The 18,069-nt window shown below is 39.7% G+C and overlaps 1 protein-coding gene across 2 annotated transcripts in view; it reads right to left on the bottom strand.

Moving 5' to 3' along the window:
• Positions 1-18,069, bottom strand: part of cacna1ia (calcium voltage-gated channel subunit alpha1 Ia) — a 168,109-nt gene that overhangs the window by 32,822 nt on the left and 117,218 nt on the right. For both annotated transcript variants that reach the window (XM_019357967.2, XM_019357968.2), the window contains exons 6-9: positions 15,224-15,383; positions 5,648-5,996; positions 5,156-5,248; positions 206-530 (exon numbers count right to left, since the gene is read on the bottom strand). In XM_019357967.2, coding sequence (XP_019213512.1) covers positions 206-530; positions 5,156-5,248; positions 5,648-5,996; positions 15,224-15,383 — 927 coding nt within the window. The remainder of the gene's footprint in view (positions 1-205; positions 531-5,155; positions 5,249-5,647; positions 5,997-15,223; positions 15,384-18,069) is intronic.

Below are 18,069 nucleotides of genomic sequence, written 5' to 3'. Positions count from 1 at the left end.
ACCCAAGATCAGGTATGCACTAGCAGGACTGTGAGATTTATTATCTAAGAAATGCACGATCCAATCGGGCCGTCATCATGTTTTGAAAAACCTCAAATTCAGCTCTTGCTCTTATGTAATTGTACATCTTATCTGAAATAGAACTGCCAAATGTTACATAAATAAGAATATTCTCATTGTTATTTTCTGAAACCCTCCTACTCACATCTCGGATGCCTCAAATGATGCCGTTCTCCGTTCACATTGCCTCCACCCCGCCTGTTACCCCTGCCTCCACCAGCCGGCGGGGGCTTGCCCCTCAGCGTGTAATAGAGAGCTGCCGATCTCCTCTTAGCCTTGCGGAGGACATGGCAGACCAGCTGGAAGATCTCTTCGTAGCAGTCTCCAGGCTCAGCCATGCTGGCCAAGGTGGAGGAGGACAGGCACTGCGCCCTTTGCTCCTGCATCAGCTGGTGCTCCCGCTGTTTGGTCTCTGAGAACTGGGTGGCGATAACCACTAGGCACAGGTTGATCATGAAGAATGAACCGATCTGGAGAAGCAGAGGCAAAAAAGTTGACCCCGTGAGATTAAACCCAGTGCGACGGAAGGCAAACTCCTGCAGGCATGTCAAAGTTTATTGTTTTGTTGTAAAAGCGCATAAATCAAGGTTTGACAAAATTAACTAAAACAAAAAAGCACGGATACGCCGCCTTATTTGAATAATCAGCCCATGGCTAAAGCAGATGTTGCTCATTTAGGAAACATGAAAAATGTGGTCTTTCTTCAGTGGTAAATACACACTTGCCTATTCTAATACTGTGCTCTGTTCCCCCTTTAGAAATGGTAGCACACATGCTAAAGGTCTCTGAAGGCTGGCTTCCCACCAAACCGAGACTGATTGGAGCAGACAGACAGAGCCAACACATGCCCAAAGCACAGTTCAGCGTCTGGCAATCTCTCTTTCTCTCCTTCTCTTTTTATTCTCTGACTCGACTTAATGCTCCCTCCCCTTCGTGCACTCAACATTAATTTTTACTTTTCTCACGCCTTTGCCTGACAAGCATTCCCTAGCCACTCTCTCTCACTGCTTTCTTTTTTTTAGACTGTTTTTCACAAAAGAAGTTTGATTTTCTTATCATGAGTTAAAGTAAGGTTTGGCAGCAGAGAGGAGATGAGGTTCACTGTGAACGCTACGTGCTGACTGACCCTTTTAGTGGCAGTAATGGGAATCACTATGGGACTGCTGAAACTGCCTTTATTGGTGTGCTCTGAGCAGGTTACAGACCAATGAATAGATCAATACTGGCTAATGGTGAACAACTAAAAAAAACAGACTGCTGGATGGATAGAGCAGCTTTTAACAGTGTTTCAGTTTTGTGCATCAAATCTGAACATGTATCTCTCTGCTTCAGTGATATAAATACATGTTCAGTACATACATAGACATACTGCACATACACATCTATAAGACCAAAGCATTTTGAGATGTCATGCTTAATAAGTCATTCACAGATATAAAATCCAAACCTAATGACATTCCACTTTTAGACTTTCATCCAAAGTGATCAAAGATGCAAAGGAAAGGTGAAGGAGAGAGCGAGGAAGCCGGAGGGAATGAAATAAAGCGGCTCCAGAGATATTTACAAAGAGAGAAAGAGAGAGGAAACATAGATGGGAGGTGTGTTTGTAGAGAGGAGGAGAGATACCCATCTGTGGCCTGTGGGTCAAAGGAGGTCTGCAGGTGTGTGGGGCTTTGATTTCCCTCCAGGTTTGCATCTGCGTGCATGTGTCTATTCTGTGATTCTGATCAGTAGACAGCTTTACGCATAATGAGCGAGGGCAGCCCAATATCACGCATTCACACCATCACTGCATTATGCATGCATGCAAGCACACACACACACACACACACACACATACACACTCAAACACATACATATTCACATAGACAAAAGCATGTGTGATCACACACACGTCATCGCTTAGATGAGCTTAGCTTATAACAGATTGCATATGCAGTTGTAGGCAGAAGTTTGCACACACTCATCCTGGGCATGAATGTCATGATAATTTGGGGCTTTTAATGATTTCTTTGAAATGCTCTTTTTTGCAGAATGGAAGAACTTTAAAAAACTAATTGGGTGCACAAGTTTGAATTTATTTTTGATTTTTTCTAATCCACATGGGGTCCTCGATACCTTGACTTCATGCTTTTGGTAGTAATCAAGAAGAGTCTGGCATAGTTAAGGTTGGATATTAGACCACTCTTCTTGGCAGGATTGATAGGGTTCATTTGAACTGGTTGGTTTACTGGTACGAACCCATCTTATAAGCAAAGTGGACAAATTTTCATTACTGTTGAGGTCGGAGCTTTGGGAAGAGCATTTCAGAAGCTCTTTTGTTTTCCTTCTTTATCCATCTGTTTTAATGCATTTATGTGATCATTGTCCTGTTGGAACATCCGGTGTGTACACACCTGGGTACAAATTTTAATTGTGTAGCTGTGGATTTAAGGTTAAGTTAAAAAGACTGAAGGTAATCCACTAATCCACTTCGTGCAATGTATCAGTACCACTGACAGCTAAACATGATGTTACCACCACCATGCTAGACAGTTGGTACAGTCTTCTTAGGTTTGAAAACTTCACCATACTTCTCCAAACTTGTCACTGTGGCTAAATCTTTGCCTCATCTTATGATAAAACTGCAATTTGGCTTGTCTATTCGGGTAGCTGAAATGTCAGTCAAGCTAGAAGATGTTGATTTCGGAGCAAGGCCTTTGTTCTTGGTCAGCACCCTCTCAGTCCATAGAGGGTGCGGACAAAAAGTCGCTTCACTGTTGACAGTAATGCTGGTGTTATAGCAGTTTCTAGTTCATGGCAGGTTTGAGCCTTGGTGGGTTGCTCCTGAATATCTTAACCTATTTTGTCTCATCAGAGGGTGACAGGTTTGGTCTTATTCCAGACTTTGTGAAAGTGGTGACACATCTAAGTAACTTGTACTTATTGAAAAATGTTTGAACAGATGATCTTGGACTCTGCTGTTGTTTGGAAATGACTCAAAGAGACTTTCCCAGCTTGTGTTCGTCTACAGTTCTTATACTCAATTAGTTCTTTGGGCTTTCCCATTGTTCAGTTATTGTTCAATGGGTTAGAGAAAAGAAAACAGAAAAAACAAAACCTACCATTGTAGTCAGTCGTGATCACTATGCGATGTTAACAAGCCTTGGCCTTGAAAGGATAAAAGACACTGAAGAACCTTCAGCAAAATTTATTAAAAGATTTAAGTTATTGTATGCAATTACAACTGTATGCGCTCCTATGCTGGAGTCATCACATATATTTTGGTATTACTTTTTTCATATACACACAGGTAACTGCCTAATAAATGCCCTCTTGGTTGTGCTTAGATCTTATACACTTACTCCCGTTTACCCTCACAGTTCACTCTGATATCGCTACTTTGGGTTCCACACTTGACAGTATATCAAGTTCCAAACAGACAAAGATGAGACTGTGTTTGACACTGTGGAGGTTAAACTTCTTTTTGTCTCTCAGTTTTGTACCCCAAACCACACACTTACATGACTGATTAACAGGCTTTCAAGTGCGGGGTACTCCACTTCATAATGACACAACAGACGGAGAGAAGGGGTGGATGAGGGAGTGAGAGTTTGATGAGTAAAAGACAGTAAATGGAGGGACTACAAAGGAAAAGAATAAAAGCATTCAAGGTGACCCTGACTGTGTGTAGAGCACAATAAGGGCCCATTGAAGTGTGTGGCTGAAAACTTCTCATGGTGTCAGCAATGCTTCCACGGCATCACTTAAAAACGTTGGGTGGCTGCCAAACAGACTGGAGCTTTGCAAGGAAGCTCAAAAGGAGCAACGCATTTGCGTCAGTTAGTTACACCAAAACTATGTGGGCATTTGCACCACAAAGGGAGCAGTCTGTCTAGAGCAGTTAGGCGATATGCAATCTCTTAATCTCTGTAGCTCTCATACTGAACCTGAAAACAAATGAGCTTGTTTTGTTTGGTCAGTTCTTAGTGCCAGATTGCAGCAGTTTGGGCATGAAATCTGACTGCAAATCAGTGCGATGATGTAATCATCTGTTGGCCCTTAATGTAATTGGAACAAGAGGGGTACGTGATATGAGACTCTAAACAGTGGGTTAGTACAAACCAGGAAAAAGCGATTATGCTGTAATGTGACACCACGTCCATATCTTGCAAAAAGGTGATTCTTGCACTGACAAGTCTGAGGTCTCATCTGCCACAGAGTGGATGGACTGTCAGCAATCACATCAGCAATAACAAAGAATTGGACGCAGGTTTAAAATTCAAATACCCCCAAAACATTTCCCTTCCCTCTGATTATACAACTTTATACATGTATAGCAAGTGTTCTACGATCTTTCTCATGGTAACATTTTTTAACGATTGAAACTGCTCTTCTACTCAGGCCTGGCACTCAAAGTGCTTACTATAAGCATCAATATCCCATTCACACACACGTTCACACATTCACACTCCAGTGACTACATCAGGTTTAACTCAGGTTTCGGCATCTTGCCCAAAGAAACAGGTCAGAAGAGCCAGGGATTGAACCATCAACCTTCCAGTTAGCAGAAGACTTCCATTACTTTTAGAAAGTATCAGCACTACAAAGCTTCTCACCTCCTTTCTTCTGCCATGTTATCTTCCTGATCTTATTTTGTCTTTTTTTTAATGTTCACCTGCTGGTAGGAAAGTGTAAAATCTGTGACTTCTGTGGCACTGTCTATTGTACTGACACAGTGGGAATGAACAGAGTTTACAGGCAGTCAAAAGCATGTGAATGCAGCAAAAATAATCCAACCCTTATTGCGTTGCTGACACTGCATGTCCCATATAACTTTTGCACAGAGCATGCACATGATAACCTTTCCCTTTCGGCACATGATTTTTTGTGTGTTTTTCAGCAGTCCATCAACCTGTACTTGTTTTTTTACTTGCATTTTTCTACTTCGGATTAAATCAGTTCAATTAATCACTCAGAAAGGGTGTTTACTGACATATAAATGTAGCAATATACTCACACTAGGAGGCAATAGTATGTGTTTTTCTATAGTTTTTCCAAACATTTATAATAATTAAACATGTGATAAACTGGAATGTTAGTGGAAAGTACTTACAATGATGAGTAAGATGAAGTAGATGAAGTTGTAGAAGGAGTGGGCATCCATTACATAATACATTATCTCAACCCAGCCCTCTAGAGTGATCACCTAGGAGGAAAGATTTGACTCAAAGTTAACATTTGCAATTTGAGCTCCACGGTTTGCTTAGCATTATATAATTTTTTAAAAAGACTTACTTTGCCAAATATTTATCTACTAGTGAAGGACAGTTTTTTTATCACCTTGAAACTCCTCTACATAAATAAATACATATATAAAATCAGCCAATTTTATTAAAAAAAATAACATGGAGTAATGAAAAAGTAAGTAATAAGAAAAATGAGGAAAATAGAAAAGTAAATGCTTCTTCGGTGCAAAAAAAGAATGCAGATATCTAATTAAAAACAAATAAATGAACAAAAGAACACTAAATCATCAGCACCAAATAACCACAGTCCAAAAAGAAGGTTATTATTACTACTCATTACACTTAGCACACAAACCTACCTGGAAAATTACAATCCAGGCGTAGACAATGTTGTCAAAGTTGATGGCACCTTTGTGGGGGTTAGTATTCCCAGTGTGGCACCGAGTGTAATATTGGTTCCAGTTTATGCATAGCCCTATTGCTTCACCAGCACCACTGCTGTTAGCCAGAGGCTCAGGACTAAGGCCCAGCGCCTGTCTGTGGAGAGCGTCCTCCTTATCCAGGCAGCATATGCGTCCTCCTTCGCGCCTCGCTGGCACGTCAGTACATGACATTATGCCATTATCGGAAGCCAGGGAGCAGATGAAGGGACGTTCATCATCTTCCTCTGGCCGGTAGTATGGCGCAGGCAGGGTCATACCTGACGGGCTGGAGGAGGAACAAATAATAACGAAGGTAAGATGTTTATGGTATTTTATCCAAATACATAAAATCGTACATAAACTTAAATGAAGTATTTCACTTACTTCATTTAAGGAGCACTGCACCAAGAGGTGAGCAGGGTGATATGAGTGATGACTTAAGGCAAGCATGCTATCACAGGAAATACTCCCTTGCTTTCCTTCTCTCTACTGCACACAGTCATAAATATATACACACACTTTCCCCCCCTCTCATATTTTCGTACATGGCTGTGTCTTTTGACTAATTTCTTTCCAGTTCAGACAAAAAAAGCTTACAACCTTGGATGATTGGATTAATAAGAGCTTTAGGTGATATGTACAGTATATCTATAGAGGCCATACCTGGCAAAGACCTAGCAGACAGGGCTTGAAGCTGCTGCAGTAGACCAAAGCTGTGCTGACAGGTGTGGTAGGGAGGGTTAGAACATGTGTTGCCAGGATATTACAAAAAAAAAATGATGTTAGGAATTATATAATATACTTTTTTTGTGCTTAATTTTGGAGAAGTGTGTGAAAAATTGCCCTTTTGCCTTTAGTTTTCCAGCAGAAGTGGTTATTAACTGTTTGTTAGCTGCTACTGGATTTCACTGGCATGAATACAGAAACCAGATAATGACAATTAACTTTGTTTGCTTTTTATTTATTGGTTTTGCAGTTTGAGTAGTCACTAAATCCTTACAGCAGTATCTGTGTTTTCTGTTTTTATTGCGATTTCTCCTGTTTGGTGGAGGAGGGGTGGCTGATGTGGCTAAAATAAAAAGGATACAAAAGATGATTCACAGTATTAGCATATGTTTTTCACTCAACAAACTCAAGACAAAGCACGATACACAAATAGTTTTAAAATTATATAATAGTTTATATAAGGTGAGCATCCTTACTTTATATTACAGAAATAAAATGACAAAGCTGTTTTTCTCCATAACAGAAAACAGCGATCATCTTCAATTCAGTTCTGCTGTTGTTTGAGAAACCATGGAGGATGCACTTTAACAATTCTCTGCTGAACTATCAACACAAACATTTCTGAGGGCTAAATATTTTCTGACTATATGTTTAAAGACTTGAGATGCAAAAGCCTGTAAATATCACCTCCATCAGAAATGAGATGATGATATATATAAAAAAAGCTCTCAGTGCATTTTGCTTCATACCCTGCAAAATTAGACACAGCACCTTTTCCAAGACATTCTTTTTGCCACTTGCCTATTCACTACAGTACATCTACCAATCACAGCACTGTTAATCAGAAGGTACAAATCACATCATGAGATAATTAAACAGGCGAAGTGGCATTTATCAGTTTTGGAGACTGTGATCATAATATTTGCCACCTTCAGGTGCTATTTTGCATCTTTACTTACTTGAAATGACATCAGTAAGTTATTTAATTTTGTTTCCACATTTTTATTCTTTTTTATTGACACAGCATATCATTTTATATCCATCCTACATTTGTCTTTATTTATTGTGAGCACAGTGCAGTTAAAAAAGTGTGAATTTACTTAAACCTTACATGCTGTTTGGATCTAATTTGACATATTTTGGCATTTGACAGCAGTAAAAATTCTGTTTGCCTGAACTTTAATAATTTTTTTTAAATATAGTGACTGAAAATGCATCAAACTGTTTAGAGGTGCTCAAAATTTCAGAACAGTAACGTTGTTCAAGGTGGTTTTAGGAAATCTTGAAACTGTGAGACTGTACAAGCCATGATGATGTGTATATGTTATGGGACAGTAGTGACACAGTTCAAGGGGGATATTGACACTGTCACAAGAAGTGTCTGTGTTATCACCACATTCACTCAGGTTCCCACAGAAACAGGCGCCTGGTGGTCTCTGAACGATCCTGATGGTATCTTGAAACAGCGAAACAGCAAATCTTCTTTCACATACTATATGACAATGGCACCGCTGCTCTCTGAAACCCATTATATCCTACGGTTTAAACTGCATCGTTTGCTGCTGCGTAGCAAATAGCAGCACAAGTAGTGCCATCCGGGGAGCACTCACATGTGCAGCGACCGTGGCGCGCTGTGACATATATTCTCACAACCAACAGAAATGAACAACGAGAGAGAAATTTACACATAAATATAGTAAAGAAAAAAAGACCATGAACAGGTGCAAAAATGTCACAGTACAGCTATAGCGCAGCAGTCAAATTTCAAGGCCATTCACTTAACTTAGTGGTCAGGTGCCTTTTTATGTGAATGAGCCACATCGAGGCGACTATATATGAGAGATCACAGGTTCTACGCGTGATGACGAACTAACATTCATTCATAAGCTCGCACTCTTATCTTGGCCAAGGATACTTTGACATGCAGACGATATTTAATGGCTTTAATGGTTATATATGGTTATTTAAAACAAATCAATTTTTTTTCCCTTTTTTGATATTTTCATTAAAAAAAAAAAAATCTAGGCTTCATATCGTGGGTGAAACAGGAAATTGCCATTGTGTGAGTAGTAGAGTTTTCTTCCTGCTTTCTGAAGCATTAAGTAAGTATTAAGCATTCATTGATTATGCGCTATATGTGCTTCCAATGCAGACCTGCAGTTCAAAATCTGGTATAGACAGTTTTTATGAAGGAGTTTCTGGAACTTGTTCAAAATTAACCTGACTGATAAGGTGAAGACATGAAATTTGACTGTTATATAATAATTAAACAGCATTTTTGAAGTTAAGACAGTTGATTCAGTGACTATTTTACTGAACCTGAACATGGGAGCTTTGAAAAAAGGGTTATTGAAAACAAAACATGCCAAAACGATCCTTTTTAATTTGTAAATATTCATTTTGTTTCCATAAAAAAACAGAAATAACATAATTTCAGTAATATTCCTCTGCCACTACACTCTTATGGAGACAGCACAAAACTGAGTGTGTTTGCAGATATTACAGCAAGTTGTACAAATATCATTAAAAAAAAAGAATCCTGAGTTTTCCTTTATTTTATACTGAAATAAGATCCAAATACCTTAGCAGGCTACAAGGGTAGCATTAACCTTATTCCAAGGCTCTCTGGATAAATAATTGGTCTGGTCTTGACAAAGCAAAAATAACAAGTGAGGTTTGCTATTTGAAGCAGAGACAGCTCTGCACTGTTGCCCTGACTACCTTGCTAAAAACACGGACCTCATTTGACCGGGGCTGTGATAGGTGGAGATAATCATGCATCACTTTCTCAGATGCTCAGATGTTTTTAGAAATAGGATTTTAATGAGTGCCAAGAAGTCATGGAAGGGGAGCTCTGAAATGAATGTGTCCACTTACTGTTTGCTGTATGAATAGTAGCTTGTATTGTTGTCACCTTGTGTGTGTGTGTCATCACGGCAAAATGTGGTACTGAAGGCACCTATTGAAGTAGGAGCCACCTAAAAAAGCAGTACTTTGGTGGGTGTTTATATCTGCTTGTCTGTGTTTGCCAACATGACAGAATCACAACTATGCAGCCATCAAACTTTGCATATGTAGGAGTTAAAAAAGGGTTTTGGCAACAATGTAGTACTGATTACTTCGTACTTGTTGGCTGAAATGTCATCATGTTGACAGGCATTGCAGCTTATGTAATCCTATCTCTGTGTTCTTATTTAGAGAGCAAGATTGCTGCTCTTTCATTTTGTATTGATTAAGATTACTTTTGGATGTCCTGATAGAACCAGCTGTATAATTAGTAGTCCGAGACAGAGGCAACAAAAAAGACAATTAGACTGCGTGGCAAGTATCTGCTCATGCATGTACAATTATTACACATGTAAACTACATGCGCCATTACCCACTGGAAAGCGACTCTAATGAGTAGGAGAGTGTTATCTTTGGTTTCTGTCAGACTTAATGGTATTATTTCAAAATTGTGACTCTATTCAACTGTCACCATCTGAAGCACCTGATCATTTCCTAACATTTTTATCATACTTCTTAGGAAAGAGCAATGGCAAGTCTTCCCGATTGTCTTAATTTAAATAAAATCTTGGCTGTCATTGCAGTTTAGCGTGAATGTAGTTATTTTGAAAACGAGTGCCAAAGAAAGAGGAAAAATAACTTGTTCATTTCAATCAAGTGACTAAAAGCAGAAAACCAGGGAATGCACCTGAAAGGGAGTGGATAATCATCCAGTTTAAAATTTAGGTAAGTTTAAAAAGCATTAACCCACTCAGGTTTTATTGCAGTTGCATGGGTTTTGACTTGGCTGTGGAGTAGTTGAGGGCAGGGTGTGGACGCTCATGCAAAGATGTGGGTCTGAGAAGGATAAAAATAGTCCCTTTCCATCAGCAGATCAATTACTGAACAAACACATTCACTGTCTCCCGACCTATAGCGTTTACTCGCTGCTCCGTCTATATGCGTCACTTCAGTTTCCCTTTTTGCTTCTCTCATTTTACTCTTCTAACAGGAAAAGGTTAGCTAAACGCCAGCTGCATGCAATGCAGTCACAGTTGTTTTCTCACATGCAACCAGAGCATGCTATATGCACTGAGTAAAACCCAGCCATACAACCTTTCATTGTCATTTTTCTGCCAGTAATTTATCTGCTTTATTTTTCAGGAATATTATTGGCATTTCTATAAATTCACCGGGTGGTTAAACAATGTGGAAAACATCTGTTAATTATAAGGAAATATGGAAAATTCCTTCCTTTCAAAATCATGCTGTATTTTTCCTGATTTCTTTTCCATGTTAACAAGCTCTTTATGCTGTTTATTTCTTGTTTTTATGGTTTCTCTTTCTCAGTCTTTTGTATTTTCCCTCTGCCCTTCCTATAATCCTTTCTTCTCCCTTTAACAATCCCCTATTCCCAATCCTCTCTCATCCTGCTCTTTCCTCTTTAATTCTCTTGTCCTTGCCCGCTATCCTGCAGTCAATAGCAAGACAGATACTACTGACATATATGGCGGCCGAATATCTCCTTTTAACCCCACCACAAACCACACACATGTGCACACGGCACACGCATGATCAATAGAAACAGTGGCCTTCCCACTGAGAGTCGCTTACAAAACATGCACTGATTGGGTGGCACAACAAAGTTTTAACTTATGCGCTGACACAGTGGCTTACAGTACCGGTAGAGTTAATACTCCACAACTGGGCGGAAAGGGACTTACAACAGAGGACATAGAGGAAAGAATGGAAAGAGTTTGTCAAAATAATTCAAATAGGTGTGTTGCTAACTGGATAAATACTTGAAAGCAAGAAAAGGAAGAAAAAGACACAGAGCCGCTGTCAGAGTAGTGAGGCATGAATGAAGTGTGTTGCCCCCCTGCTGGTGACTTGGCATTGCACAGCGTGGCACACGAAAACCTAGCATCACACTGAGAACACACCTGCCAATGCAGCGCGAGGTGGCGGGAAGGCTAAAGAGTAGCAGGAAAGAGTGACAGTTTACAGAAACTGAATTAAGTGCAACTGTGGGATACTGTGGTCATAAAAAATGTGGCAGACAAAGCCTAATCAGGTGAGGAGGTTTATACTACTTGCATGTGCGAAAAATCGTCTTGTCTCTCTGTGGCCATATGGCACAATATATCTGCTGTAGTTTGGAATCTTGGAGGCAATGACATCGTTTTTATTAAAAACACCAGAAGATAATGGAATTTAATCAAGAAGGTGAGCAGGCTGATACGGGCTGAAATGCAAACACGTGCCGAGATTGTATGAATAAAGCAAAACAAATCACAAAGAAATGTAGAAATCAAAAGAGAAAAGGAGCAAAACAGTAAACTGAATGCTGCACTTGACTGCCCACTTCATTATAACCTCTCAAAGAATTAATATCAGACCTTTATTTAGCATAATAGTCCTTAAGCGCTAACACACTAAGACCTTTCTAATTAAACACTCAAGCACTCTGATCAACCTGAATAATATGTTAATACACCACTCTAAAAAAAATATGCAAAATAATAGTTTGGTTTAAAAATAAGCAACACTCTGACTGCTAAAAATCTGCTGTTGCATAATCAGCAAATGTGTGGGAGTCAAGTGTGTACTGGCAAGTACAGCCATGGTAAAAGAAAATACACCCAATTCCAAAGTATTACATATCAGGAAATAATGAAAAATTATCTAGTTCTTACCAGATCTTAAATTTAGGCAAATGCGACATGAGATGAACATTAACATACTTATTTAACAAAGCAGAAGCAGAGTGTGAAAAATGATGTACAACCCAATATTAAAGTTTGTAGAACAACCTTGAGCAGCAATAACTCAAAGTATTTTTTTTCTTTATGACTTTATCACTCTGTCACATTGTTGTCGAATATTTTCAGGCTCATTTTTCTTTACCATGTTTTGATTCATTGACGCTTGACTGGTCCATTGCAACAACTTGATCCTTTTCTCTTTCAGCCATTCTGTCGGAGAGCTGCTGCTATGATCGGGATCATTGTCATTTTTGCGTTACTCAATTTCAGCCAAGCTTTAGCTGTCAGACAGACACATTTGACCCTAGAATACTTTACTTGCTTAATGTCATGAGTAGGGATGCACCGATCCCGATACTGGTATCGGGTATCGGTGCCGATACTGTAAAATGTGTGCGTACTCGTACTCGTAAAAGTTAACCGATACCATGAACCGATACTAATGTAGCCCGGATGGGAATTTGGTAGTAGATACTCATAATTCCCATGGACTTAAACGCCACATAAGGTGTTCACAGTTCACAGAAGAGAACGGCATGGAGAGATGCACGAGGTTAGCTGAACCAAAGTGAGAGACTCGGCTAGTTTTACTGAGGTTAACTAGCACAAAAGACTGTGTGACTAGAAAGCTAACCGTGTGAGAGCTTCGCAACAGAGAGTGGGTGAAGTGACTTTTTGTTTCAACGGTCGCACCACCGTGGAAAACTGTGTTTCCAGCCATGACCGCCGAGGCTAAAGGCTAGCCCGGACTGCTTGGCTGCGCCACGGAGGCAGCTGCTATGGACTGTCGGAGAGCTGGACAGTGACTGGCTAACGCGCTGTAGCAGAGACAGCATCGGGTCCGCAGGGAGTGGATTTAGTGTGGGACTGGTGAACGGCGACCTACCGAGCAACGGAACTGTAAGTCAGACTTTTGTGCTCTTACTGGGGAGAAGAGGATTTTTCTCCATCGTCCGGCGTGAGCAGCAAACAGGCCTGCAACAAGTGTGAATGTGAGTGTGTGTGGGGCCCATGTGTGAATATTGTATGTGTAGTGGATTTATATAACGTGTTTTGGAGTGTATATTAGTGAGTCACTTACCAAAAGGTGATAACATAAGTTGGGTTGTTTAATATAATTTGAAAGGGAATTATTTCATTTATACAGTGTATTTCATTTGGTTAAGGAATTGGAATATCATTTGAGTTTAAAAAAGGGATGTGTTGTACAGTATCTGTCTCTGCCCTTACGTTCAGTAAACGTTTCGTTTGTGTTAAAGAGTTGTCTGGGGTCGTTTCTTTACTACTGGTTAAGTTTAACTTGTGTGTGGCAGAAGTATCGGTTTTTGTACTCGGTATCGGCAAGTACTCAGATCCAAGTATCGGTATCGGATCGGTTTGAAAAAATTGGTATCGTTGCATCCCTAGTCATGAGGTGTCTGTATTGATATAATTTAATCAAACATGGTGCCGTGTGTATATGTTATGGCCAAACATCTCCACTTTAATCTTGTCTTATCAAACTTCTGCTTTTATAGAGTTCACAGTTGTTGATGATCAGTTAATCAAGTGAGACATGCCACTGGTAAATACTGTGCCATCATAACAAGAGACAATACAAAGAGACTCCATCTGGTATACATGACTTATCCCTTTAAGACCGACTGTAGAACCAAGTCCACCAGAGCTTATATTTATATTTTTAGGTGCTGTAGTGCCATTTTTGGGAGTATTTCAAGTTGCTATACATCAGTACAACCATTATGTCCCGAATTATAATAATATGTATGCATTAAGTCCATAGTAACTACATAAATTGCAAAAAAAGTGCAATAAACTATAAAAAATTGAAAATCGTTTTTGTTTTGGGTTTTTTTTACACATATTTCTAGTTAGAGAAATTTCAGAGGTATATCCCTCAAAACTGTTAATGCAAAAACGTTGCACAAAATAGTTTCTAACCACAGGAAATTCAATTTGAGTGTCTTCATAATTTTGTTGTTGAGATACACCAATTTTTATGTACTGCAGGACATGCAAATTTGCAAAAAAACAGCATGTGCATCAAAATAAACAATTTCCAACAGTGTAATTTGAGTTCTAAGCATCCCAGAAACTATACAGAAAGGCATAAACTCAGACATTAATTTTAAAAACACCAGCATATCTTTGTAAATGCCCTATAGGAAAAAACTACATTTTCCGTGAAAGTGACGTCACTTCCGGTTTCGGCCAGGTAATAGCGGACATCAGATAGATCGTGCTGACGTCAACGTAGGAAGTGTTATGAACAGCTGATCAGATCGGCAAAGCGTGTTTCTGGAATATTATGTTTTTGTTGCTGCAAATGCTTCTGTCGCAATTTGCAAACCGTGACCGAGGACAAGCTGAATGGATAAGATGTAAGTACAACTCCTCCGGTTTCATATGCAAAAAAATTATTGTGCTAGTTTATGTGGTTGCAATTCTACTGGGCTTTAAAAATAATTATGCAAAACAGAGTGTGCCCGCTCCGACCGGCCATAAAGGGTTATATATTGTATACCTTAGAACACACATCAGAAGTGTGTACCTAATACGCTGATGCCAGCATAAAAGAGGAAACCAAGAAAATGAAATCAAACACTGCTGATCACTGGTAAATGTCACTCACACAGCCATGGACACAGTGGGAGGTGCTGTCACACAGGGTCATGAATATTGAGGCGTGCAGCTGGGACCTAATCACCTTCTCAGCAGCAAAGTGGCACAACTACTGTTAGAGTTGCTTCCTAACTTGAAAGCAAAATGAAAAATGGAAAAGACACACTGTAGGAAAGATTTATGATAATGTATATAGTAAATTGAAATATTCATTTATCTTGTGTGAAAGCCATGAAATTGGGATTAATTTACTAGTATGTGTGAAATGGATTTTTCACAAGCATGGCTTGAAAGTAGAAAGCAATGCGGTTTGATGCTGGGCCAAATCACTGTCATATCTGTCAATAAGCAGTCCGGTTTCTTGACACTATACACACACGAACGTAAACACATGGAGATGCACAGTTTAACTCACACAGTGAAGTTTTCCTCAGGGTAGCAACGGTTTCTCAGGAGCCCCGCCCACAGCTGCACCCCGATGATCCCGAAGATGAAGAAGACGAAGAAGCACAGCAACAGCACATTGCCCAGCATGGGTAGAGTGTCTAGCAGCAGGTTCACCAGGATACGCATACCTATGTAAAGCAGGAGATGAATTAAGCAGTAACAGATTATCACAGTCTTGCAGCACTGGTTAAAAAGGCATTTTATTCTTCGTATGGACGGTAGTTTGCATTGATAATCATCTGAAATGATAAAGAAAAGATACCCTTTGTCATTTCTAAGGGTTTACATATCACAACATAAAAATAACGTTCGAAAATTATTCAAATCCAAACTCAGATAAATAACTGTGCATAACATACTGGAGCAGGTCATTTTTTAGTTAACCAAAACTAAACCAAAGTCCAGAAGGAGTGTGTGAAAACTGTACATCCCATCTTTAAATATCTCATGAAAGTAATGTTTTTCTGTGTGAGTTTTTTACAACGTTGCTTCCGCTGATTGAGGTTACCGGCACAGATGCAGCTTTGCAAACCTAAGCTGTGCCGTATTTCTTTTTAGAGAGAAGAAGCTTTCTTCTGCCAGCCCTTCCAAGCAAGCCATACTGGCTTTTCCTAATTATACTGTTGTGAACTTTAACATTTAACATGCCAACTTTGACCTGCAGAGTCTGAGATGTACGATTTTAGCAAATTCCCTGAGCATTGCATGACCTTGGGGCGAGACCATTTGACCATTTTTCTCTAAGATCATTGCTGATCTTTCCTCCTTTGCTTTCACACACCTAAATCCTCCAAACTAAACTGCCAAAACTTCTACTTCTATTGAGATGCTCACACTCATAATCAGTTAATCAAATGCATTTGATTAGCAGCATCTGGCTTAATTATTCTTTTAATGGTAAGTGTTTTTCACACACCACTTCTGCATTTTGGCATTAATGCATGTTTTTTTTTTTTAACTAAATAATGATATGTTGCAATATGCATGCACTGTCATCCATCTGAGGTTATATTTTTTTCTAATGTTATTTTTATTATGTTAATATATGCAAAACTTCATAATTTAATTGGAGATTCCATATCGGAATTTCCGGAGCGAGACCACGACTCCAAACACGTTCCTTCCAGTTCTTATCTATATATGTTCCCCCAGTTCAACAAGCTTTTCATTCTCGTTTATGTGCCCCACCCAGCTTTCCCTTTTGAATTATTTAACTCCTTCACTTCTGTTTAGTACATGTGGATCTGTCAGGCCCGGGAGCCGCTGCTGCTTTCAGAACCATTTCCTGAAAGATCAAGAGCTTGAAAGGTTGCATATCAGTGACACAGCAGTGTAATCAGGCTACGCGAGGTCTTATTCATGATTAGACAAAACCTAATTGCAGAAATACAAGCGCGTCTCCTGTCGAACGATGATGACCTCATTCCCCATGGATTGGCCTGTCCTGCTGTGATGACACATTGAGACTGTGATTAGCGAAACATAATGACAGCTGATTGGACTAACGAGAGGGAGAGGTGAGACCCACTGATGAGATCACAGTGATCCCGCACTGACACCTGAGAGTGGTTTGCCTGTGTGTTGGTGTTACTACGAGCGTGACTGCCTGTGTGTATGTCTCTACTTATCTGATGGCGGGTGCATTAGTGTTTTTCGGTGGCATAGCGGGATTCGTGAATAACAACTCTGCAGTAGGTTAATGTGTCACAACAGTTGCATCTAAACTGCCAACAGACTGAATGACAGGAGAGAAGCTGAGAGAGATGATGACGATAGCTTTACACAAAGACGCAAGCACCTGTAGCTTACTGATGACACAAACACAGAAAGATGCAAACACAAATGTTGGCACTGAAAACAAAATGTTGTCTTTAAAAATCTTTGTAAATGTCCCCATTTCCATAAGTTGTAATCATTATTATCACGATTTTTCAGAGCTTTATTACAGAGAACTAAGAAAAAGATGCAGGGATGTGTTGAAAATACACATGAAAATGCAGTGTACAGGCAAAAACACAGTTTGTACAATTCTAATGAGCTTGAAAGTCAATATTTGGTGTGACCACCTTTAATCTTCAACATAGCCTTGAACTTTCTTTAGAAAGCTTTCTTGTAATTTCTTTAAGTAGCATTCATGAATAGTTCTCCAGGTTTCTTGAAGGCTGTTCTGTTCTTAGTGATCATGATCCCATAGTGCTTCAATAATGTTGAGGTCCAGGCTCTGGGGAGGCCAATTGACAATAAATGAAATTGAAGCCATTGCTAATCAGATGTTTTCCAGATGGTACTGTATTTTCACGACCATAAGGCGCACATAAAAGTCTTAGATTTTCTTTAAAAAGTGTGGCGCGCCCTATAGTGCAGTGCGCCCTGTGTGTGTTGTTGTTGTAAGGAGGATGTAATAGAGAACACCATGAGAACGCTAAAGGGGGAAGTGTGGGCATTGATTGTATATAAAAGAACAGGTATGTCCGTTATGCAGAACATCGTTGTTTTAACAACCCTGAAAATGGCAAAGAGACACGCTTATGAAGCACAGTTTAAACTGAAGGCCATCAGCGACACGGAAGAACATGGAAATCGAGCAGCCGCAAGAGAATTTAAGATTAATGAATCGATGGTTCGCAAGTGGAGGAAGCTGGAAAACGAGCTCCGACAGGTCAAGAAGACGCAGCTGAGTTTCCGCAGACATAAGGCGAGGTGGCTCGAGTTGGAGGAAAGACTCAAGCAGTGGATCATCGAGCAAAGAACGAGTGGGAGAAGCGTTTCAACGGTCACCATTCGACTAAAAGCAGTAACGCTAGCAGAAGAAAT

Source organism: Oreochromis niloticus, linkage group LG4, assembly GCF_001858045.2.
Source record: "Oreochromis niloticus isolate F11D_XX linkage group LG4, O_niloticus_UMD_NMBU, whole genome shotgun sequence".
NCBI classification, from domain to species: Eukaryota; Metazoa; Chordata; class Actinopteri; order Cichliformes; family Cichlidae; genus Oreochromis; species Oreochromis niloticus.
The sequence above is the reverse complement of the archived record's forward strand: the minus strand, read 5'-3'. Positions and strand labels throughout refer to the sequence as shown.